The sequence below is a fragment of the Heloderma suspectum genome, chromosome 6 (assembly GCF_057233095.1).
Source record: "Heloderma suspectum isolate Gila_16-S chromosome 6, 16-S_ref, whole genome shotgun sequence".
Lineage (NCBI taxonomy): Eukaryota > Metazoa > Chordata > Lepidosauria > Squamata > Helodermatidae > Heloderma > Heloderma suspectum.
Genome location: NC_139463.1, coordinates 65,252,644 through 65,275,846, shown reverse-complemented (window position 1 = coordinate 65,275,846; position 23,203 = coordinate 65,252,644). Strand labels below are relative to the sequence as shown.

General features: G+C 49.7%; 1 protein-coding gene across 2 annotated transcripts in view; it reads left to right on the top strand.

The window, feature by feature from the left end:
* LOC146341048 (keratin, type I cytoskeletal 19-like) overlaps positions 1–22,609 on the top strand; it is a 30,097-nt gene extending 7,488 nt beyond the window's left edge. For both annotated transcript variants that reach the window (XM_084808259.1, XM_084808260.1), the window contains 7 exons: positions 742–824; positions 3,342–3,498; positions 8,637–8,798; positions 10,265–10,390; positions 17,514–17,722; positions 19,050–19,078; positions 22,230–22,609. In XM_084808259.1, the coding sequence (XP_084664385.1) occupies positions 742–824; positions 3,342–3,498; positions 8,637–8,798; positions 10,265–10,390; positions 17,514–17,722; positions 19,050–19,078; positions 22,230–22,327 (864 nt within the window). In that variant the 3' untranslated portion in view covers positions 22,328–22,609. The remainder of the gene's footprint in view (positions 1–741; positions 825–3,341; positions 3,499–8,636; positions 8,799–10,264; positions 10,391–17,513; positions 17,723–19,049; positions 19,079–22,229) is intronic.
* The last annotated feature ends 594 nt before the right edge of the window (positions 22,610–23,203 follow it).

Sequence of the window (23,203 nt, the reverse complement as noted above, 5' to 3'; positions counted from 1 at the left end):
TCACTGCCCCACTGACGTCGGACCCACCAGCCTCCACTGCATATATCAATTCTGTACACACTTTGTACTTTCCTCCTGTACCTTAACAAGATGCGGCAGATTCTTTGTCAGAGACCTCCCCTGCCTCCCCCCACCCTTAGAATTACAATTCCAGGGTTTCTTGGGAAGAGGGAAAAACTATTTAGGGCACAATCCTATGCATGTTTAGACAGAAAGGAGTCCTACAACTCACAGCATGAAGGACTCTGCCAAGAGAGTGTTAGTGGCCTTGATGATGTACAAGCCACATTCAGACAATCACATCTCAGTATATTACACTGCTACAGGCACAAGGCTTTTGCCTGCACACTCAGGCCCTTCATTCCTCCCTTTACTGCAAGCTGTGATGAAAACACAAAGCCTCTAATGAAATTTCCCAGTTTGGACAAAACAGGAAACTATGGTTTCCAACTTCGGAACAAGCCAGGATATAAAATCATGGTTTGACGGTGGTTTAATATTTTGGCTTGTTCTGAAGCTGATAGCCATAGTTTCCTGGTTTGGATGAAACAGGGAACTATGGTTAAGTAGAAGTCCTGGTTGAGAAGCCAAGAGGATCTGTGCTTGAGCAGAATGCATATTTCAGTGTAATAATCCAAGTTATGATCATCTGAACTGGCACATTGTTTCTCTTTCCATTCTGGAGCTGTGTTCTATAATAATTCTAGGATTATCTTCTCTTCCTCTTTCATCTGTCTGCAGATCCAACAAGAGACCCTGAATAATGCTGGGCTGCTCTTACAGATCGACAACGCCAAACTCGCTGCTGACGATTTCAGAGCGAAGTAAGAGCTCTTCATTATCATTGCCTCCTTCTTTGTATCATAACAGACATTATTATTTATTTTAGGGGTAGGGTCCCCTGGAATATTTTTATGAACTGGCTCTGTTCCTGTACCTTAACTTACCAGCATCCTGACATGCAGAAATTGAATGTGGGCGTCCACATAAAATTTTCTGGCAATAGGGCCATGGAGGTTAAAAATTTGACCAGGCTGTTTCTGCCCGCTGACCCTGCTTGGTCAGGCACCCTAGCTGACAACAAGTAAAAATGCTGTGACTCAAAACTCTCGGGGGGCCTGTTGCCTGCCATGTAGGCTGCAACGAGATGCTAGTTAAATATATTATTTTCCTTCTTCATATTGATGGTAGCCTTTCCTTATTCAACTGTAATTTATCAGACTTAGGGTGCAATCCTATGCATGTTTAGACAGAGAAAAGGCCTACAACTCCCAGCATTCCCCAGCCAGCCTTGCTGGCTGGGGAATGCTGGGAGTTGTAGGCCTTTTCTCTGTCTAAACATGCATAGGATTGCACCCTAAAGAAAGCTTTCAAAATTCTGGAAAGTCACCATCAGGAAAAGAAATAAGATGACTCATATTGCTGTTGGTTAAGACTTAGCAAAGGTTTAATATTCTAGTTAGAGACAATTGAGGATTTTGTTTGGGATGGATTTTTAAGCGAACCAATGTAATGTATACTTCCTGGACTAACAAGCAGATCAGAACACAGTGAAACTTCAGTCTTCACACTTCTTCAAACGTTGCAAGACACTTGTTGGCTCAGAAACATACCAAAATGTGTAGAAAAAGATTACTTCTAGACTATAATGCATACAAAAACATGTATTTTAGGATAAAATCTATATAAAATATGGATTTTAAGGTACTATGTGCAAAAATGTGTATTTTGTGCTTTGAAAATAATTCCTTAAAAAACCCCTCAGATTGATTCATAGATGGGACAGAATGAATTTATGAATGAGCATATGTGAAACTGACCCACACAGGAAATAGAATGATCCGTCCAGCCTTAATTCTAGTCTGTTGGTAATTCTAAACCTGGCCTATTCTGCATAAACTGGCAGGCAAATGGAGTAAAGTCTCCTAAGGGCTGCTTACAAGACTTTCAGTCTGAACTATCAGAATCTTTTTTTTATCAATGTTAACTTGCAAAGGACAACAGTTCATAAAAGGAGCTTTGTTTTGATCCAGTAGCTCAGGATTTTGGAAGACCCTTTAAAGCAAAGTTGTGGTTGATGAATGCCAGTCGATCTCGATAATTTTTTTGTTAGGTTTGGGGGTCTGATGATCTCAGCCCTATGTTGATGTCCGATAGAAATCACTGGGCATCCACAGTAGAACTGAAGAGCCATGGAGTACCACCTGTAATTACTCTGGGAGATCTAGATTAATTTCTGCACATTCTGTGGTTATCTATGTAATTAGGTAGGTTTTCCTGGATTAATTACAGTATATTTTTAAGACTGCCTCTGTTCCATTCTGCTTTGCTTTGATTGAGCACCTGAATTACCAATGACACCCTTTGGAAAGTACAGTGATTAGGGGCTTCTTCACACGGAGCTTTTATCCTGCTATTGAAATTGGCTACTAACGGAAGTTTGCGGGTCCTTTAGATGGTGTCGTCAACCCGCAGGGCGTCTCCAGCGCTAAACGACCTTTATTCCATTGTTAAAAAGATCAGAGATAATGAGCTATTAAATTATCCCGCTTGTGTTCTGCTTGAGTTCTGTCCGTGAAAAAGGAAAAGCAGCAAGAAGAGGAGCGAGATCAGTGAAACAGATGGAAGACTCAGATAAGGGGGAGAAGGAGCGGGAAAGGGGAGGAAAAATGGGAAGGGAAAAGGAAGTGTATGTAAAGGAAGCCTGTTGTGATCCTACATTTAAAACAGAAGCAGAAAGCCCCATTTTAAATGTGGGATTTTAGGCTGGTGTAGAGATGCTCTAGAGCTCTGGGAAGATGACATGAAATCCAGGGATAAGCAATGCATGGAGTGGGATCGCGCCTGTCAGCCTTATTCTCAACTTCCACGTGCTGATTGGGTCTTCTGTATAGGATCGCCTGATGAACACATGGAGTTTCTGAGTGGGGCAAGTGAGTATGATCTCCTTTCTCACTGCCCACATTAATTATCCCTGGATTTAATATTTTCTGAACAGATGTCAGGCAATCAGATTTAAGAGAAGGACAATCTGCCTTAGAAATGGTAGCTTCCTGCTTCCAGGGCCTGGATCCTGCATGACATCAGTGCTGTTGATGCAACCTGGGCCTAGATCAGCCTTTCGCAACCTGGTGGCCTCCAAATATTTTGCACTACAACTCCCACCATCCCCCACCATTGGCCATGTTGGCTGGGGCTGATGGGAGTTGTAGTCCAAAACATCTGGAGGACACCAGGCTGGGAAGGGCTGGCCTAGCTTATTGCTCCATGCACTTCTGGTTATAACGGTCTTGGACAGCCACGGATGGAAACATGTCAGGTGGACTCTTTTGCCCTGGTAGGCTGGAATCTGAGGCGGCCATGCATCTGTCTGTGGAGGGGGACCTCGGAGGGCTGCGCAAGGCCCTGGAAGAGCTAAACGCAAGCCGAACCAGCTTGCAGGTGCAAGTTGACAACCTCCAAGAGGAACTGACCTACCTCAAGAGGAACCACAAGGAGGTGAGAGGGTGTGTGTGTGTGTGTGTGCGTGCAGGGGAGGGCTCAACAACGGACAGGATACTTGCTGATCTTTCTTGCTGCTCAGTGCTTCGCCAGAGTAGCTTGGCATTAATGATCACTGGAAGATCTGGTGGTCCTTTACTTCTCTCCTTCTTTGGTAGGGTTGCCAGGGTTTGAAGTGAAGGGTCTGGGTTTTAGCCTCCTTCACAGGGTCTCCAGGAGGAGGTGTGAGACCTGCGAGCGTGGGGTCAGACCTACAGGACAGGCTGTTTTCTCCTGGCTTGATGAGAACCTTGGCCATTTGCTCTCCACCCAGGTCTATAAATGCCTGGCTCCACCACCCACCCACTGACCTGAACAGGTCCCACCCCTTCCTTCTTCCAGGTGCCATTAGCCTTCACCCCTGATATACTAGCCACCAGCCATTATCGATGTCAGGGTTGGATCTGAGCCCAAAGCAGGTCTGATTCTGAGGAAGAGATACAATCTGTGGGAGAGGAACCCGCTCACTTTTCAGAGGCGCAGCTGGAGGGAGAGCCCCCCCACTCACATTCCTGGGAACGACAGTGACCCTGGCATGGAGAAGGAGGGACAACTTGAGCTTCTAGACACGAGGCGCAAGCGCAGAGACAAGCGGGAGGTTGCGGGCACCGAGAGGAGGCGCTCAGCTCAACTGGCGCAACGACAACAGCTGTGCCCCGAGGCCCTACGGGATGGGGGGGACTCTCCCCTCCTACTCCTTAAGTTCAGAGACTTGCTGTGCTTTTCTCCAAACGGAGACCAACTGACGTTCCCAACACTTAGGATCCCCTGGCAGGCTGCTTTTTTGAGTTTTCCACTTAGTCTCAGGCAATTAGCATCTGTAAGCGTCATTAGGTTGAATGGAAATGAAGCCTTGGAAAAGAGCCCTTTTGTCTGCGTGTTGATTCTGGCTACTTGAGGATTCCAGAAGGCAACAGGGGCGCTCCTGACAATCCCCCAGGCTCCTCTCGCTGTCTCTGAGGGTCTGGAGACCTTGCAATCCCATCAACAATCTGGGGTGTGCGTGTAGGGTAGAGCAGGACTACTTCCATCTTCCTGGGCAGAAATAGTTGGGCAGGATGCCCTTGTTCAAAGACAGTATCGTCCCGCTTCCTTGATTCAAAGCAAAGGGTGACAGGGAACACAGGAAGCTGGCTTATGCTAGGCCATTGGTCCATCTAGCCCAATATGGTCTACGCAGACTGGCAGCGGCCCTCCAGGGTCTCAAGCCGAGAGGAGCCTTTCCCATCACCGGAGATCCTTTGACTGGAGAGGCCAGGGATGGAACCTGGGGGCCTCCTGTGTGTACGGCATGTACTCTACCACTGAGTTGTGGTTCTTGGGTCTGCCTGTACCATTTTATCTCCCCAGGGTTTCACATCTGAGAGCAAGAGCAGTAGTTCAGCCCTCATTTGAAATCAGTGGAGGCTGGGGGCTCCGATGTCAGTGGGGCAGTGAATCCGCTCTGGGCTCCAGTCGGAACTCTAAAGGAGCTATCCAAGGTGCCAAACCCTATCCCCAAAATGGGTTCAGCACCTTGGATAGCTCCTTTTGAGTTCTGAGTGGTTCTGGCTGAAACCCAGAGGGGATTCACTGCCCCACCGACATCGGAGACAGCAGCCTCCACTGTTTGAAAGGGCACTGAGAATGGCCTGGAAGTGGAAGACCACCAAAGTTAATGAGCAAGCAGAGCTAGCGTGGGAGAGATCTAGATCCATTTCCCTTGGGCTTCAGGCCTGGTTTTGGAACACAGACTGCCTTGGTCGCCCTGTGGGATGACCTCTGCTGGGAGAGGGTCGGGGGGAGTGTGACTCTGTTGATTCTCCTGGACCTCTCGGCGGCTTTCAGTACCATCCACCTTGTATCCTGCTGGATAGGTTGTCTGGGTTGGGAGTAGAGGCACCATGCTGTGGTGGTCCTGCTCCTGCTTGGATGGCCAATTCCAGAAGGCGATGCTGGAGGATTATTCCTGTGTGGTTTGGCAGCTATGCCATGGGGTTCCAAGCTGAACGTGAGTCAGCAATGTGATGTGGCTGCAAAAAAGGCAAATGCTACTTTGGGCTGCATTAATAGAAGCATAGCTTCCAAATCCCGTGAAGTACTAGTTCCCCTCTGCTCAGCACTGGTTAGGCCTCATCTGGAGTCCTGTGTCCAGTTCTGGGCACCACACTTTAAGAAGGATGCAGACAAGTTGGAAAAAGCTCAGAGGAGAACAACGAGGATGATCAGGGGACTGGAAACAAAGTCCTGTGAGGAGAGACTGAAAGAACTGGGCATGGTGAGCCTTGAGAAGAGGAGGGGAGATAGGATAGCACCGTTCAAGGACTTGAAAGGCTGTCACAGACAGGAAGGCCAGGATCTTTTCTCAATCATCCCAGCATGTAGGTCACGGAATCAAGGGCTCAAGTGACAGGAAGCCAGATTCCAGCTGAACATCAGGAAAAACGTCCTGACTGTTAAAGCGATACGACCATGGAACTGATTACCTAGGGAGGCGGTGGGCTCTCCCACACTGGAGGCATTCAAGACGAGGCTGGACAGCCATCTGCCAGGGATGCTTTGACTTGGATTCCTGCATTGAGCAGGGGGTTGGACTCGATGGTCTTATAGGCCCCTTCCAACCCTACTATTCTGTGATTCTATGATTCTACAGGGCTCTATTTTATCTCCCATGGTGTTCAACATCTACATGAAACCACTGGGTGAGGTTATTTGGAGGTGTAGGCTGAGGTGCCATCAATATGCGGATGACACCCAGATCTACCTCTCTTTTTCATCAAACCAGGTGAGGCAGTGGCTATTATGAATCAGTGCCTGGGCACAGTAATGGTCTGGATGAGGGCCAATAAACTGAAACTCAGTCCAGACAAGACAGAGGTACTGTTAGTGGGTGGTTCGTCAGCCCGGCTAGGTGATGTTCAACCTGTTCTGGAGGGGGTTGCACTCCCTGTAAAGGATCAGGTTCGTAATTGGGAGTGCTCTTGGACCCAGAACTGCCACTTGAGGCACAGGTGGACTCAGTGGCATGGAGCACTTTTTATCAGCTTTGGCTGATATACCAACTATGCCCTTATCTGGACAGAGATAGCCTAGCTACAGTTATCCATGCTCTGATAACCTCTCGTCTGGATTACTGCAATGCATTATACATGCTGCCTTTGAAAACAGTCTGGAAACTTCAGCTAGTCCAAAACAGGGCAGTGAGTTTGTTGATGGGGACTGGCCAAGGAGACACATTATGCCAGTACTTTTCCAGCTGCAGTGGCTGCCAGTCAGTGTCCGGGCCCAATTCAAAGCCCTTAATGGCTTGGGGCTAGGCTGTCTGAAGGATCATGTCCTCCCATATGTGCCTGCCTGGGCCCTAAGATCATCCTCAGGGGTCCTTCTCTGGGAGCCCCTGCCAAAGGAAGTGAGGCGGGCCTTTTCTGCTGTGGCCCCCTGGCTGTGGAATGAGCTCCCTAGAAAGGTTCGCCTGGCGCCTATGTTGTTCTCCTTCCGGCGCCAGGTGAAGACCTTTTTATTCTCCCAGTATTTTAGCCTTGTAGCTTCCTAATCTTTTAGCTCTGATGTTTTAAATCTGTATTTTAAATCTCTGCATTGCTGTTAGGTTTTATTCTGGTTGTACTTTTATACTGTGGTTTTAAGCGTTCGTATTTTATATTGTTTTACGCTGCACTTTGTGGTTTTAATTTTTGTGAACCACCCAGAGAGCTTTGGCTGTTGGGTGGTATAGAAATGAAATGAAATGAATAAATAAATGAATGAATGAATAAATAGTGGCAGCCTTCCCCAACCTGATCCCCTCCTGATGGGTTGGACTGCAACTCCCATAATTCCCAGCCAGCATGGCCAATGGGATGAATGCTAAAACTCCTCTTCCAGGATGGCAGGAAGATACAGACAACTGGGGTTTCCAAGGAGCTGGTTACATGCACATTGTCATAAGTTACTCCTTGGTCAATTGTTGCCTGCATTCGCCCTTCCTGGTATATGCAAAGATGAACTAAAGCAGAGAAGGGCGCAATCCTGTGGGGATAGGCGGCCACCTCCGAACTCGGAGGCGACCGCCTATCCAATGCAGGGCAGGAGGAGCACAGAGCGCATCGTCCCCTCCACACTTCTCCTGACCTGCATTTGCAGCTAGACAGCTGATTCGGCTGTCTAGCCACAGGAAGGCAGAGCAGGGGAGGAGGCTGCCAGACGACACACAGGATGCCCTCCCCGCCCCGGAATGCCCCCCGGAACGCCCTGTTTTGGCCACTCTGCGCTCCTCTTCTGGGTGTGGAGCGCATGGCTGTTCCATGCTGCTTGCAAGGCAGCACGGAAAGGGGGGAAGGTCGGTTCTCTTGGAACCGACCTCGGAGCACAGGCTCCGAGGTCGGTTCCCAGAAACCCACATATCCTATGGCCGTCTAGCTGCTGACTAGCGGCCATAGGATTGCTTGCTAAGTGTTTTAATTCCGTTGCTATGTGCCCCAAGCCATTTTGCATATAGGGGGTTGGAAATCTCTGCAATAAAGAAAACACAGGAACAGAGCTGTTGCTTTTTAAGTGCTTTCCGGAGGTCAGGGAAATGCACCTTTTGAAGCCTTCCACGGAGTATGCGGATCACTAGAGCCATATGAAAGCGGTTCGCACATACGACTCCCTCGCCACGCAACTGAATAAAATGCCCTCTACTTCCGGCGTTCGGGCACGAGTGCCGTCACTGATGCAGCCGAAACAGCACCACCCACACAAAAGGGGGGTTATCAGCAGGCTCAGTGCAGCTCTGAGGTTTGAAGCAGAACAACAAATCTTGGAGGGAAAGATAAAAACTGTAAGCGGGTGGGTGGGGGGTGGAATCGCAGAAACAACTCGGTTAGGACTGAGCCAGCGGCTGTCGAATGCTGAGTGACTGCTGGGGCTGTACAGTGTGGGACACTGTGCAGGAGTCGTTCCCACTGCAACATTTTGTTGCAGGTCCCCACTTGCAACAGTTCCGCTTATGTTTGTTCAATGCATGCTTGGGGTGTGGCGCTGATGACTGCAGCCTGTATCTATCCCGCCTTTGCCCCTCATGGATTCTGGCTGGTTCCCTGCTGATGTGTAAGCATCACCTCTCTCTCCACCCACAGGAAGTGGCCTCTCTGCAGGGGCGGCTCGGGGGCACCATCACCGTGGAGGTGGACGCCACGCCTGGTGCTGACCTACAGAAAATCCTGTCCGAGATCCGTGACCAGTATGAGGAAGTCATGGAGAAGAACCGCCGGGAGGCCGAGGCGCTGCATAACTCCCAGGTCTGGGAAGGGCTTGGCAAAGAGAGATGCTGAGATGGCTAACATGCCAAGAGGGGGGAGGTGGCAGTTTGCCAGCGTAAGGTGGTCTCACGCAAAAGTGATGTGGCGACAGGGTATGTGTGTGTGTCTGCAGGAATAGGAAAGAGGCAGGATATAAAAATGGGCTTTGAGCTGCTTCTGTGAGATTTTTCTGTTGGTTGAGTTCTCACATCACATCCCTGAGCTACTCTCTGTCACTGCTCTTTTCCTCTTCTGACAATGCCTAGAGATGAAGGGCTTTTGACTCATGCCATTTGCATGTCTTTACCCAGAATTCCCACCCTTAGTTTCTCTTTGTGGCCATTTTTTCCCACCATCACCAGAAAACCTGATGACCAAAAGACAGGATGTGCCTCATAGAAATAAAGGAAGCCGTGGGGGCTTCTATGACATCTAAGCAGGTATGAAAACAAAAAGAGTCTGTGGCACCTTAAAGACTAACAGTGTTTCATTACTAAGGCTTGAGCTTCTGCAATCACATTTTGCAAGTGCTGAACATTCAGAGAACTGTTTATTTATTTTATTTATTATTGCATTTATATTCCGCTTTTTTCCTCTTGCAAGGCACCCAAGGCGGCTTACATTATCCTCCTCCTCTCCATTTTATCCTCACAACAACAACCCTGTGAGGTAGGTTGGGCTGAGAGTCTGTGACTGGCCCAAAGTCACCCAGTGAGCTTCCATGGCTGAGTGGGGACTAGAACCCGGATCTCCCAGCTCCCAGTCCAACACTCTTGCCACTACACCACACTGGCTCTCTTGTTCTTGATGTTTTAACACCCCCCCTAATGTTTCTAGTCCTTATGACCACAGAGATTAAGTTTAAGAACTCTGGGGCATTTCATGAAATCTCAAAAGACACACGAGGGAAGAGGAGGCAGTAGATGAGTGTGGGAGCAAAGGATGTCTTACTTCAGTGCTCTGTATTGCTCCTTGCCCCCTGAGTGGCTAACAGAAGTAAAAGAAATGAGGCGAGATAAAACAAGGAAGGAAACACACACACATTCATTTAATTTGCATTATCTCTTTAGGGTGCAGAATGTTGGGGCGGGTGGGTGGCTCGAAGTATCGAAATACCTTAGTGCAGAACTTTGATTTGATTTGATTAGAAACAGCAAACACCCACCCTTTCAGAAGGGAACTTACATGGACAGTCAGACCAGAACTATAAGAACATCAGAACAGCCCTGCCGGATCAGACCAAGGGCCCACCTAGTCCAGCATTCTGCTCGCACAGGGGATGACCAGCTGCCCATGGGAAACTCACAAGTAGGACAGGAGTGCAACAGCACCCTCCCGCCCATGTTCCCCAGCAACTGGTGTACGTAGGCTCACTGCCTCTGGTACTGGAGGTAGCACATAGCCATCAGGACTAGTGGCCATTGATAGCCTTCTCCTCCAGGAATTTGGCTTCTCCTCTCTTGCAGTGTGACGCAATCAACCAGGAGGTTGCCATCAGTACTGAAGCTCTCCAGGCTGCTCAGCTGAAGATCACAGAGCTGAAACGCTTGGCCCAGGCCTTGGAGATCGAGCTGCAGTCTCTCCGGAGTACGGTCGGTATCAGCGATTTTCCAAGCTGTTGACATGCTAAGGGCCCATATGAAAAAAGCTATTGGCAGGGTGCTGCGGACTCAGTGGTTATGAGGTACAAACACAGTGTTTGGTATTGGACATGGCAATTGAATCTCAGTTTTCATTAACCCCTTTTAAAAAAAACCCAAGTTACTAGCCCTTAAGGCTGCAAACATAGTATGTGAAAGTCTATGGGCCGTGCCTGTTGAAATCTTAGTGTGTGTATCGACTGAACAGGATTGTCAGTGAGGAGACAGATGGCACTTCAGCATGCCACATTTCTCTTAGCCTGTACTTGGGACAAGCAGACACAGAGTTTCATTTGGACGTTCTATGCAGGTTGCAGAATTGTACCTTTTCTTCGCTATGGAATTTGGGTTCCTTTGGTGAAGTGGTTTGATATTTTTATCTTTTGGGAGGGGGCAGTGGGATTGTCCATGGCATGTTATTTTATAGGTATGATGGGAGCGAGCAAAGATTCAGGCTTCCCTACAATGCCAGGGATGGCTGTGGGGTGTTGCTAAAAGACGAGTGCATGAATGGGGTGTCAGATGTGGATCCTCCTTTCCCTTCGTAATCAACACCACAGTAGACAAAGCTTCAGTCTAATACGACTTTATTTTGTTAGAGCCTAGTCTTTCTACAAATGCAGATTCAAGGAAAACTCTCAGGCTGCCCTCAGGCTCTAAACAACTACTGAACAATCTCTAAGCAGAGGAGACGAACTAGTGGGAGAGAAAGGTGCTGGCCGTTTGAGGGATGAACCTTCTGGCCAAGCTAGCTTCGCAGGGATGCCCCTCCCTCAGGGTGGCTCCCTCCTACATTGGCTTCCAAGAGTGGCTATCCAGGTGCAGCGTCTGAGCCCTGCCCCTAACTTTTCCCACTTTGCTTTGCATCACGCCCTAGCTTCTCTCAAGTCATGGCCCACTTCCTCCTCCTCCTTGGAAACTTGCGTTCTTACGGTGGGGAGTGGGCAGGGACTCAGCCTGGGCCATCCGTTAGTTAAGTTCTTGGGAGGACTCCCTTCCAGCATTTTGGCTCACTAGGGAGGGTCCCTCCCCCGGCCTCTGATCTAGCTGCTCCTGTCAGACGTCTCAAGGTGCTTAGACTCATCCCTGACACTGGGCCTGAATCCCTGTCTGTCTGACACACCTGTCCTTGCAGCTTCAGGCCATTTCTTTATTTAGTTATTATACTTACATCCCACTTTTCCTCCAAGGAGCTCAAGGTAGTGACCATGGTTCTACCCCCCATCCCAATTTTTTAAAATCTTCACAACAACCCTGTGAGGTAGCTTAGGCTAGGAGAGAGTGACCAGCCTAAGGCCACCTGCTGAGCTTCATGGCTGGGTGGGGATTTGAACCTGGGTCTCTTCAGTCCTAGTCCGGCACTTGAACCCAGCCAGATGTGTTGGACTACAACTCCCATCATCCCCATGCTGGTTAGGAATGATGGGAGTTGCACTCCCACTCACCTGGAGGATGTCGGGCTGGGGGCGGATGCTCTAACCAGTACACCACATCGACATGGCTTGGGCTTTAGTTCTGACCACAAGGTAGCAAGGCCATCTAGGGGCTTTATTGCCTTTCCGTCCTGGTGGTGCAACGGGAATCACGTTTTGTGGGCTTCTGGCAGCCTGCTGTCTTGAAAGAGGGGCTTGAGGAGAATGGGGCTCTCATCCTGCTCTGAGCGGAGTAAAGATAAGGACTGGGCTGCCCTTGCCACGAGCCCTGCCTGTGTGTTTGTATCACTGTTCTGAATCACCACTACTGCGACAGGCCCGTGTTGCGCTAGTTGTTGTAGAAAGCATAGACGTCACTAAGAAACAGCGCTGTGCCGAAAATTCCTCCCGCATTTTTCCGACCATTCTCATTCCATTTGATAGAAAAGAAATGGCTTTCGAAAAGAAATTCAAAGGAGGAGAAATTTCGGAGAAATCCTCATGGGCTGGGTTTGGGGCGCTTGGGCTTACCTAACTTATGAGGTGGCTGAGGAGTGTGTGTGAGCATCCTGGCTGTCACTGTACAGTCGTCTCTGTGGCAGCCTGCAGCCTCCTCGGCTTCCCGCACTTCAGTCGAAGCCGTCGTGAGGAAGATGTCGTGAGGCGATTCCTCCCACGGGGCTCTTGCAGTCCAGGAAGGGCAGGTGGCCTGGGAGGCTGCAGAGCCATGGGAAGATGTGTCATCGCGAGAAAGAGAAAATACGCACAGCACCCTTGGCCGCCTCGCAGGGATGAGGCAAGCTCAAACATACCACCAAAAGAAATTCAAAATTCTGCCTCAGAAAAGTGGAAGCCTCAACACAGTTGATGCCGTGACCACCTGGAGAAGCAGTGCAGTAAACCAAAACACCCTGAGGACACAAGAAAGACGCTGTGCTACAACCCCTGCCAAAAGTGAGCCCCATCTGAGAGAAACTGTGGGAGAATTTCTCCTCCCCTAGGAGAGATTCGGTGAAATTGTCCCCCCGGTTTCTCTGCCCACAAATAGGCTTGAGAATTCTGAGAAGCAGTGGCGAGAGTGTTGGACTGGGAGCTGGGAGATCCGGGTTCTAGTCCACACTCAGCCATGGAAGCTCACTGGGTGACTTTGGGCCAGTCACAGACTCTCAGCCCAACCCTCCTCACAGGCTTGTTGTTGTGAGGATAAAATGGAGAGGAGGAGGATTATGTAAGCCGCCTTGAGTTCCTTGGAGGAAAAAAGGCGGGATATAAATGCAATAAATAAATAATAAATAAATAGTGCCGGCCTCTTAGAGCCTCCCCTCCCAATACAGTTCAGAATATTGCTCTTTTCTCTGCATTACATTCTTTCTTGACATCATTGTATATGTCAGGCCCAGGGTCCCAATCCAGCCCCCGGGGACTCCCCAAATGTCCCCATCCTCTTTTTCTCCCCCCACCCTTCTAAAAGGTTGAAATGCCTCCCCTAAGGCTCAGTTACTGGCAGTAGGAGCTGTGAGCTGCAATATGCTGGTATTTGGGGGCCCGCCCCTTTTGCCTTCGGCCCCTCCTATCCCTGGAACGTAGCCCCCGAAAGCTTCTCCAAGATTGAATTTGGCTCTTGGGCTGACAGAGGTCCCCCACCCCTGGAATATGTGAATTCAACAGAGCAATCCTATCACCAACGGCTGGGAGATCCAAAAGCACGCAAACTGCCTCCTCCAAAGCTCCTCCAAAGGGAAGAACCATAGCTCAGTGTGACAGAGCACATGCTTTGCATGCAGAAAGTCCCAGGTTCGATCCCCGTCTTCTCCAGCTGGGGCGAGGTAAGAATCCTGCCGGAATCCCTGGAGAGGTGCTGCCGGTCAGTGTCTACAATACCAGGCTAGATGGGCCCAGGGTCTGACTGTCAGGAGGCCCTAGCTGGCCTCTTTCAGTCTGCTCCAGTAGCCAACTCCAGACAGACAAAGGATTCTTTTCAAGGCTTTATTCCTTTTACAACTTAATAACTATCACCAGCGACTAAGCTATGAACAGCAGCGTAACCTATGCCCCGGGTTGGAAACAGTTGGTCCCCGTTTGAACGAGAATCACTTGCAGACCCTGAACTTATGGGCTAGGGAGAGTCCCTCCCCTTTTCCCTTGGGTCCTCTGGACGCGACCGTTGCTTGCGTGCCAAACGGGCGCTACGCCTCCTTTCTGCGCCCTCCATAGCTCGTCGCTCTTTGCGTCTCCGTTGAGCATCCAGCCAGCCCTCCTCCCGTGCTCTTTCACTCCCAGGACCACTATCTATGTCTGGAATGCCGGCAGGAGGAATCTCTGCCAGCTGCAGGGCCTGGGAGGGATGAGCGTGCTCCTCTCCCATGGACGGCTGTTCCTTCTCAGAATCAGAACTGCTCTGAGGTTCTAAGGGCTCAGTGTCCACCCTGACACTGACTTGGTATAAGGCAGCTTCCTATGTTCCTATGTTCTTGCTGGACTTGCGCCAGTGGGGCAGAATGGAGGGAGGAGGGGCGTTTTCCTCCCTTCCTTGCTGTTCTCATCTTGTCATCGATTTGTTTTATGATTTGCCTCCGATTGCAACCAATGGGAGGGGAATTATGTATGCCAGCTAAATCGTCCTTTGTGTTCAGGGTCTGTCTGGGATCTACAGGACCCAAAGCCTCCCCTGATCCACCTGTGACACGCCGCAATCCGCTCCCCTTTTGCCTCTTCTGATGCCGGAGCCCTGACATTGAAGGGGCAAGTCCTGTGGAAGCAGGGCCGGCCCTAGCATTAGGCAGAATGAGGCAGTTGCCTCAGGCAGCAAATGCTGGGAGGTGGTGTCACGTTTCTTCGTCCTCACCCTTTGCAAACTCAACACAGTCCAAGATACCAGGCTTCAGGCTCACTGCTTTATTAGTGAATGAACAGGTTCCTTACAAATGCAAATTCTAGGAGAATCTCAGGCTACAAAGGAAACAGCTACTCCACACAATTATGGCTACCAATAGAGGAGCTGAAGTGGAAGTTGGAGAAGTTGCTGGCAGTTTGAACAAGAACTTCCCGGCCAGACTAGCTTAGGGGGGGGGATGCCCCTCCCTTACAGTGGCTCCCTCCTACGTAGGTGCATAGCCAACCTGGAGGAGCGTCTGAGCTCCGCCTCTAACTTTTCCTGCTTCGCTGAGCAACGGACCCTAGCATCTCTCAAGTCACGCCCCTCACTCTCCTCCTCCCCCGAGACCTGGGTTCTCATGGAGGAGGAGAGGGGGGAGCCCTTCAGGTCAAGCCATCTGTGTGCCAAGGTCTTGAGAAGAAGGCCTTCCCATATCTGAGCTCACTAGGGAGGGAGCCTCCCCCAGTTCTGGCTGTTCCCATTCTGAGTCTGAGCTGCTAACTATTTCCACACGCTCAGATTCATTCCTGACAGGTGGCAGCAAGGTGTTGGAGGAGAGGACTGTGGGCCATGCAGCCTGCCCTTCGCCCCCTAAGTTAGCCTGATGCCTTCAGGTGCAGTCTCATTCTCAGTGTTGAAGGAATAGTCTGGGCAACTTTTGTACATGGAGTGGGAGAGGGCGCCATGCCATCCTGTTCTTTGCCTCGGGCAGCAAAAAGTCTTAGGTGGCCCCATGTGGCAGTTCTGCTGGGGTTATGTGGGGGTGTCCGAGATTGGATAGCCCACACGGAGGGCAGACCTCTCTCTGCCCTTGAAAGGGGAGGTCCAAACCGCCCCATAGACCCGGGGATACCCTCCCAGGGACCTGTAGGGTTGCAGCTGAAATGTTTAATCAATGGATATGTTTTCATTCTGGTTTGTCTCCTTGTGGCTGGGAAGCTTCTAATTCTTCCCAGGCTGGCGAGTGCTGTGGTTCCTTTCCTGCATTGCCTTCCCTCCTTTTGAGTTGGTATTGTTCAAACATAAGAAGAAAGTAGTCCCTGCCTGGGAGGTTTACAGTTGACATTACATGGTCAAGGCTTTGCACACAGAAGATCCCGGGCTCAATCTGCAGCATCTCCAGTTAAAAGGGCCAGGTAGCAGGTGCAGGAAAAGATCTCTCTCTCCCTCTGCTTGAGACTTGGAGAGTTTCTGCTACTGGAGTAGACAATACTGGGGAATCCAGTGGGTGCATCTCAGAGCATTTCTACACCAGGCAAAATTCCCACAACTTTACCAGGGCTTCTTCCGGATTCCTTGCAGGATTAGATCGGGTCCTTTCTAGGTGGCTTTTTCCTTCTTTTTTTCCTCGGCAAGGCCTATATGTTCCATTATAAAGCCACTAGATGGTGCTGTTGTGTTATTTGTGATAAACTGCCACAACATCAGTACACATAAGAGTTAAAGCAGTAAATTGCGGGAGGAGCAAAAACGCTGGAGTTTCCTCGTCATGGAAAACAGTACGATAAAGCTTGCAAAGAGCGGGAGGTGCCTGGAGGATGACAACATAGTGTATAGGACCCACGAACATCTGCGAGCAACCAATCGTGAGCACATGATAAATGCCTCGTGTAGAAATAGCCTCAGTCTCAGATTGTGTAGTAGTTCCTTTGGCCACTCTGCAGCGGGAGGTAACGGGGTCGAAGATCAACCCACAGGAGCATGGTGCCCTTTAGCAACATGCCACCACATAAGCTTGGAATGCTTGCGCAGTTGTGGGAGCCTGGGGGCTGCGTTCCGACATACACTGTCCACCAGTTCTTCCTCACTAGGGGTGGAGAGGCCAGTCCTAGCACAGAGACCAGCACAAAAGAAGGCACCAAGTTGGAGGGGGAGGCGATAAAGGGCAGAGGCTAGCTGGAGAGGGGCTATGAAACACGTTGGCAAAAAAACGGGTGGTTTGCTGCTGAATTTGGGTGGCCAGCCACTATGGAGTCCGAGGAAGGGCACATTTAGCTTGAAATTCTGTCCCTTTGATTATTACCATCTATTAGGTTTGCCATTGCTCTCGAATTTGGTGGTGTAGCAGCAGGGCCCACACAAGAGGACAGTGGGTGGTGGGTGGTGTACACAGGCCACATGTTGCCAACCCTGCTTGAAGGACTAGAACCTTGAAATGCAAATGATGCATGAAAGGAAGCCAGCCAGTATAAGGAGCAGGATGACTTGGTCACAGAAAGGTTAACATGGAGCATCTCTACACCAGCCTAAAATCTCGCATTTAAAACGGGGCTCTCTGCTTTCATTTTAAATGGAGGATCACAATGGACTCCCTTTACATGTGCTTCCTTCCCCCCCCCCCCGCTTATCTGAGTCTTCCATATGTTTCTCCTCGAGCTCCACTTCTTGCCGCTTTTTCTTTTTCACGGGGGGAATTTAATTTTCAAGCGGGGTAATGTAATAGCTCATTATCTCTGATCTTTTATAAAGCAGAATAAAGGTCATTTAGTGCGGGAGGTGTCGGGGAGGTTGACGACATCATCTAAAGGGCCCGCAAACTTCTAAGAGTGAACGATCTCTATAGCAGGATAAAAGCTCCGTGGGAAGAAGCCCATGATCTTCTTTCCTCCTCAGGGTAAACATTTGTGCACATCCAGATTCCTAAGTCTTCTGCACTCTTTCCTCCAAAGGAAACCAAGTTTGTAAGGCTGTCCGAAGCCTCATGATCCACTATCTGTGTTGAAAATGCCCTGCAGGGCTGCCGGTTACCTTCTTGCACCCTCCATATAACTTCCCTCTTTGTTTCCAGAAAGGAGCCCTGGAGGGCACCTTGGCTGAGACCGAATCCCGCTACGGGATGGAGCTGTCACGACTGCGTGATCTTGTCGCGGCCAGGGAGGCAGAGCTGCTCCAGCTGAGATCTGATGCCCAGCGCCAAGCTGAGGACTACAAGCGGCTGATGGATATCAAGAACAGATTGGAACAGGAGATTGCCACTTACCGGCACCTTCTTGAAGGGTAAGAAGGCACGGGGACCGGAGGCGCGGACTGCCTCACTGGGCTGCTTAGTAATCATTCACTTTATTTCCAAAGGTGTGTGTGGATACTTACGTAGCCAAAATGGCACTGTCCATGCACAAGAGGGAGGGGTCACCAAGTTTGGGAGAACCCCAAATTTTGCAACATGACAAAAAATTATTAGGAAAAAAAACCTAAGGAGGGGAACGCTCCACTGAGCACTATTTATTTATTTATTTCACTTGTATCCTACCCTATATCATTAAGATTTTAGGGTGACGTAGAGGCAAAATCAATTTAAATAGTATAAAACAGTAAATAATGTAAACAGCTAAAAGCATATCAAAACATTAAACAAGCTAATACCAATTAAAAAATCTAAACCAATAAAACAGTTAAAACAGTGTGCTACTTTAGGGAATGCATTTAGCCCTCAAAGGTTTGGTGAAAAGCCATGTTTTAACTTGGCGCTGAAATGAAACCAACATCTGCGTCAACTGGGCCTCCGAGGGGAGGGCATTCCACATCCGGGGTGCCACAGCAGAGAAGGCCCTCTCCCACGTCCCACCATAGTGTATGTCTCACACTGGTGGGATGCAGAGGAGGGCTGCTCCAACAGAACTCAATCCTCAGGCAGACAAAGATAGGGGGAGGCGCTCCCTCAAATACTGAGGTCCTGAGCCACTTAGAGCTTTAAATGTCATCACCAGCACCTTGAATTCTGACTGGAAGCGTATTGGCAACCAGTGCAATTCCTTTAAAACTGATGCTATATGATCTTTACGAGATGTTCTGGTCATCAGTCTAACTGCAGCATTTTGCACTAGCTGCAATTTCCGAGTTGTCTTCAAGGGCAGCCCCACGTAAAGTGCATTGCAGTAGTCTAATCAGCAAGTTATCAGCGCATGCACTATGCATGTACACAGTAAGCGTGCCCAGTGGCTACAGAATGGTGCTGACAGTTGGCAGGGTTGGAATGGAATATCCTGGGGGAGGGTGTGGCTGGCTGATGGGAACACTGAACGAGAGCACTCTACTTTACATTATATTTGTAATATGGATGGGTCCCTACATCAGGGGCGGGCAACTTGTAGCCTTCCAGATGTTGCCAGACTGCACTGTTGGTGATTCCTCACCGCTGTCAGTGCTGGCTAGAGCTTATGGGACTTGCAGTCTAACAACATTTGGAGGGCCATGAGTTGTCTGCCTTAGATTACCATGTGGAGGGTTCAGATAGGGAAATGGGTGGCACAAATGACCCTCATGTTACATAATTTGAAAGCCTGGGGATCTTTTCACTCGTTCAGCTTTCTTTTACTCCCTTTAGGTCAGAGGCTGAGCCACCGACTACCCCAGGTATGCAGAACATCTTGATATTTAGGGCTATCCTTTAGGGAAATCTAGGGCTGTGGTGGCTTAGTGGTTAAGACCCTGAACTGCAGACCAGAAGGTCGGCAGGACAGCAGTTCGAGACCCGAGTGCTGCATGACGGAGTGAGCTCCTGTCTTCAGTCCCAGCTTCTGCCAACCTAGCAGTTTGAAAGCAAGAAATTGCAAGTAGATAAATAGGTACCGCTTTGGCGGGAAAGGTAACAGCGTTCCGTGCACCTCGGTGTTCAGTCATGCCGGCCACATGACCACGGAAGCGTCTTCAGACAGCGCTGGCTCTTTGGCTTAGAAATGGAGATGAGCACCACAGCCTAGAGTCGGACATGACTGGTTGGGGACACCTTTACCTTCAGGGAAATCTGCATATATATGCATATATGCCAACTGGAAAACAGATCATAATTTTGTGCAGGTTTTTGGACTGAGATTCTGCCAGCTTCTCTTATTATATTTTCAGACAAATGAAAAGAAAACTGCTTGTTCTTCCTCATCAGATTCCTGGGGGTGACTTTCTCCAAAGGGGCTGCATAGATCCTCTGCCCTCCTCACATCTGAACTGAATGGGCTTTGCAGTCATTCAGCATATCTGGATTTACCCCACATTCCAAAGGCTGACCCCCCCCCCCAATATATATTGAGATATGATCGAGACAAAGCGCTGTTAAGCTGTTACATGAAGCTGTTAAACAACTGTATCTATTTTCAGTTTTGTCACTGAACTGAGATCTGAGCTATACCCAATGAGCATTTCTGTTCCCGTTTTTCCGCTCTAGGTGGCACTGTGCTATAGCGGAATAGCACAATTACACAAGTGGAAATAGCGTTTTCGTTTGTTTTCTTTAAATAATGCCACATCTTCCCTGCTCTAAAAAAACTCGTTGAAAGTGCTGTTTAGAAACAGAAGCCAAACTGCAGGGTCACAACTTTGTCTAAAGAACCCGTAAACAACCATGAGTAGGGAATGATGAGTGCACAATAAATGCCTTGTGTAGAAAAGCTCATAGTCTGGTCCAGATCTCAATTCACCAAATACATCCCCACCAATATTGAAGTAAGTTTTAAGTTTTAACCAGCATACTGTGCCCCCCCCCCGAATCATGGGAAATGTAGTATTGTGCAAGTGTTGAGATTTTTTTTTGACAGAGATACTACAATTCCTAGGATTCTTAGTTGGGAGCCATGACAATTAAGCAGGCTTGAGAACCGATTTGAATTTGTAGGGTAGGTATGCCCACAACATCATGGAAATCTTCAAAAAGTGAGTTGAATCAGGACAAGTTGAGCATACCCCAAGCCCACTAAAATTGCCTTAAATTTGCTGGGCATGACCTCTGCTGTACGCCAGCTGTTCATTCTGAGTAGGACCCCCAGGCTAGGGGGGAGGAATCTATTGCCCTCTAGATGTTGTTGGACTCTGACCCCCATGAGCCCAGCCAGCATGAGCAGTGGTCAGGGATGACGGAAGTTGTCACCCAGCAATATCTGTAGGGCTACGTGAGTCAGCTAACAAGGGAGCTTAGAAAGGTCAGTTTTTGCCATAGGATTTGTCGGGGGGGGGGGCGGAGCGGGAAGGGAGCATGTGTCCCACTCTAAACAAGCTGTCAGTGATAGAGCCCCCCAGTATCTAGCAACACTGCCTGTGTCTGAGCCACATATGAGCATCCTCGGAGAGACCCAAGGGCATCTAATACAACCACCCACCTAAAAAGCAGAGCCTCTTACCAGGTGCACAATCTAGAGTCTACAAGCTGAGTTCAAGTGCTGAGTTCAAGAGCTCCAGATGTTTCAAGCCACATGCTTCTGTGGAAGAGCAGAAACTAACCCACCCACCCACCCACCCAAGAATCCCTAAACATTTTTACCTGGGGGAAAACTCCTTCCAGGCTCCAAAGACAGGCTGACTTTGAACCATGAGTGAAAGCCAGCCATTGAGGGCCAGCCCTCACAACAGCTTCAGTGGAAGAAAGGCAGCCTGTGCCCAGCCCGTCCTGAGCTGGCAGTCCCCCATTCGCCACCTGCTGAGGCCGAGCACTGCAAGCCCCTCTACGTGGGGGTTAGCGGTGGCTTGGCAGACGCTGCAATCAGTGCTAAGCAGCAGGAGCGCATGGTTGGCTTGGCAGGCGCTGGGAGAGACCGGTGTCACATTTCAGCTGGGCTGGGTGGGAGCCCAGGGTGACCAAAGAAGGCCTCAGAAGGTTGACGATGGTGGTCGAGACAATATGGGACTGGCAAGTTGTCAGCACCTTGGTGGCAAGGCAGCGAAGTCCCTCAGGAGCAGAGAGGCAGGGCGGCAGGTGCCACCACCAGCAGCACCTGAGAAAACTCCGTGCACAGAATCAACGCTGCTCCAACAAAGGCCAAGACTCCCCAGCAGAAACATAAATGCAGGCAGTCTAATACGTTTAAATTAAAGCTGTTTAGCTGGTGGGGAAAAATAAAACGTTTCCGTAAAATCAAGAAAAAGATGTGCCAAGTGCCCAGTGCATATGAACCTTCCATGGGTCCTTGTGCTCATTGCTCAGGTTGGAGACTTACTTTGGGAGCGATCCTATGGCCGCTAGTCAGTGGAGAGATGGCCATAGGATATGTGGTTTTCCGGGAACCGACCTTCCCCTAATTCTGCGCTGCCTCAAAGGCAGCATGGAACAGCCCTGTGCTCCGTGCTCTGAAGAGGAGCGTGGAGTGGCCAGAACGGGGCATTCCGGGGGGCATTCCGGGGCGGGGAATTTGGAAATGCCAGTATGGCACATACTATGTGTCATCTGGAAGCCTCCTCCCCCGCTCCGCCTTCCCACGGCTAACAGCTGAAACCGGCTGTCTAGCCACAAACGCAGGGCAGGAGAAGCGCGGAGGGAATGATCCCCTCTGTGCTTCTCCTGCCCTGCATTGGATAGGTGGCCACCTCCGAATTCAGAGGCGATAATCCCGATAGGATTGCACCCTTAAGCATTTAGCTGAAAATCCAAGCCAGGGTTCTGAGATATCCCGGAGAGGATAGGGCCAGCCCCCGGAGGTCTCCCATGTTGAACATCCATGACGCCTCCCATCCCCAGCAGCATCTTGGGTATTTCGCTCCAGCGTCCCACCCCAGACTCAGTGTCTTCTGTCCCTCCTTACAGAGCCCTCTGCAAGCCGTCGAGTGAAGACTCTCATTGAGGAGCTGGTGGACGGCAAGGTGGTCTCCTCTCGTGTGGAGGAGGTGGAGCACCAGCTCTGAGAGACGCTGTCTTGTCGGTGGCCGGTGTTGGCAGAGCGGTGGTGGTGGTGGTGGTGGGGAAAGAAGCACAATTCCACATGACTCTTTCCACTGAGTAGATTCCACGGCTAAGTCTTTGGTGTGCAAATAAAGTGAGTCTTCCACTTCCGCCAAGGGAATGGCTTTGCTGTGGGGTCTGAGGTGGGCTCCTGGGTTTGAAATCGACACGTGACATTTTTCCTCTGACTGGTGATGCTGGAGAACTCTGCAAGAGAAACAAATAAAGTTCATATTTCAATTTTTATTATTTATTTATTATTAAATTTATTAATCGCCCATCTGGCTGGTCACCCAGCCACTCTGGGCGATGTACAACACACCGTAAAACAATTTAAAACAATAAAATTCTACCATAATTTTTTTTTTAAATACCCTAACCCACCCCAAATGCCTGCCTGAACAACCACGTTTTTAATGCACGACGGAAGCTCATTAAAGAGGGGGCATGACGGAGTTCCCTAGGGAGGGAGTTCCACAGAGTGGGGGCCACCACAGAAAAGGCCCTCTCCCTCGTCCCCACCAGTCTAGCTGTCCTGGCTGCTGGGACAGAGAGAAGGCCATCCGAGGCTGATCTTGTTAAGCGGCCTGTCTGGTGTTGCTGGAGGCGCTCCTTAAGATAGGCTGGGCCGGAACCATATAGGGTTTTAAAGGTCAAAACCAACACCTTGAATTTGGCCCGGAAAACAACTGGTAACCAGTGCAACTCCTTCAGCACTGGAGTGATGTGATCTCGCCAGCGGCTGCCTTTAATCAGGCGAGCCGCCGCGTTCTGTACCAGCTGCAGCTTCCGAACCGTCTTCAAGAGTAACCCCACGTAGAGTGCATTACAGTAGTCTA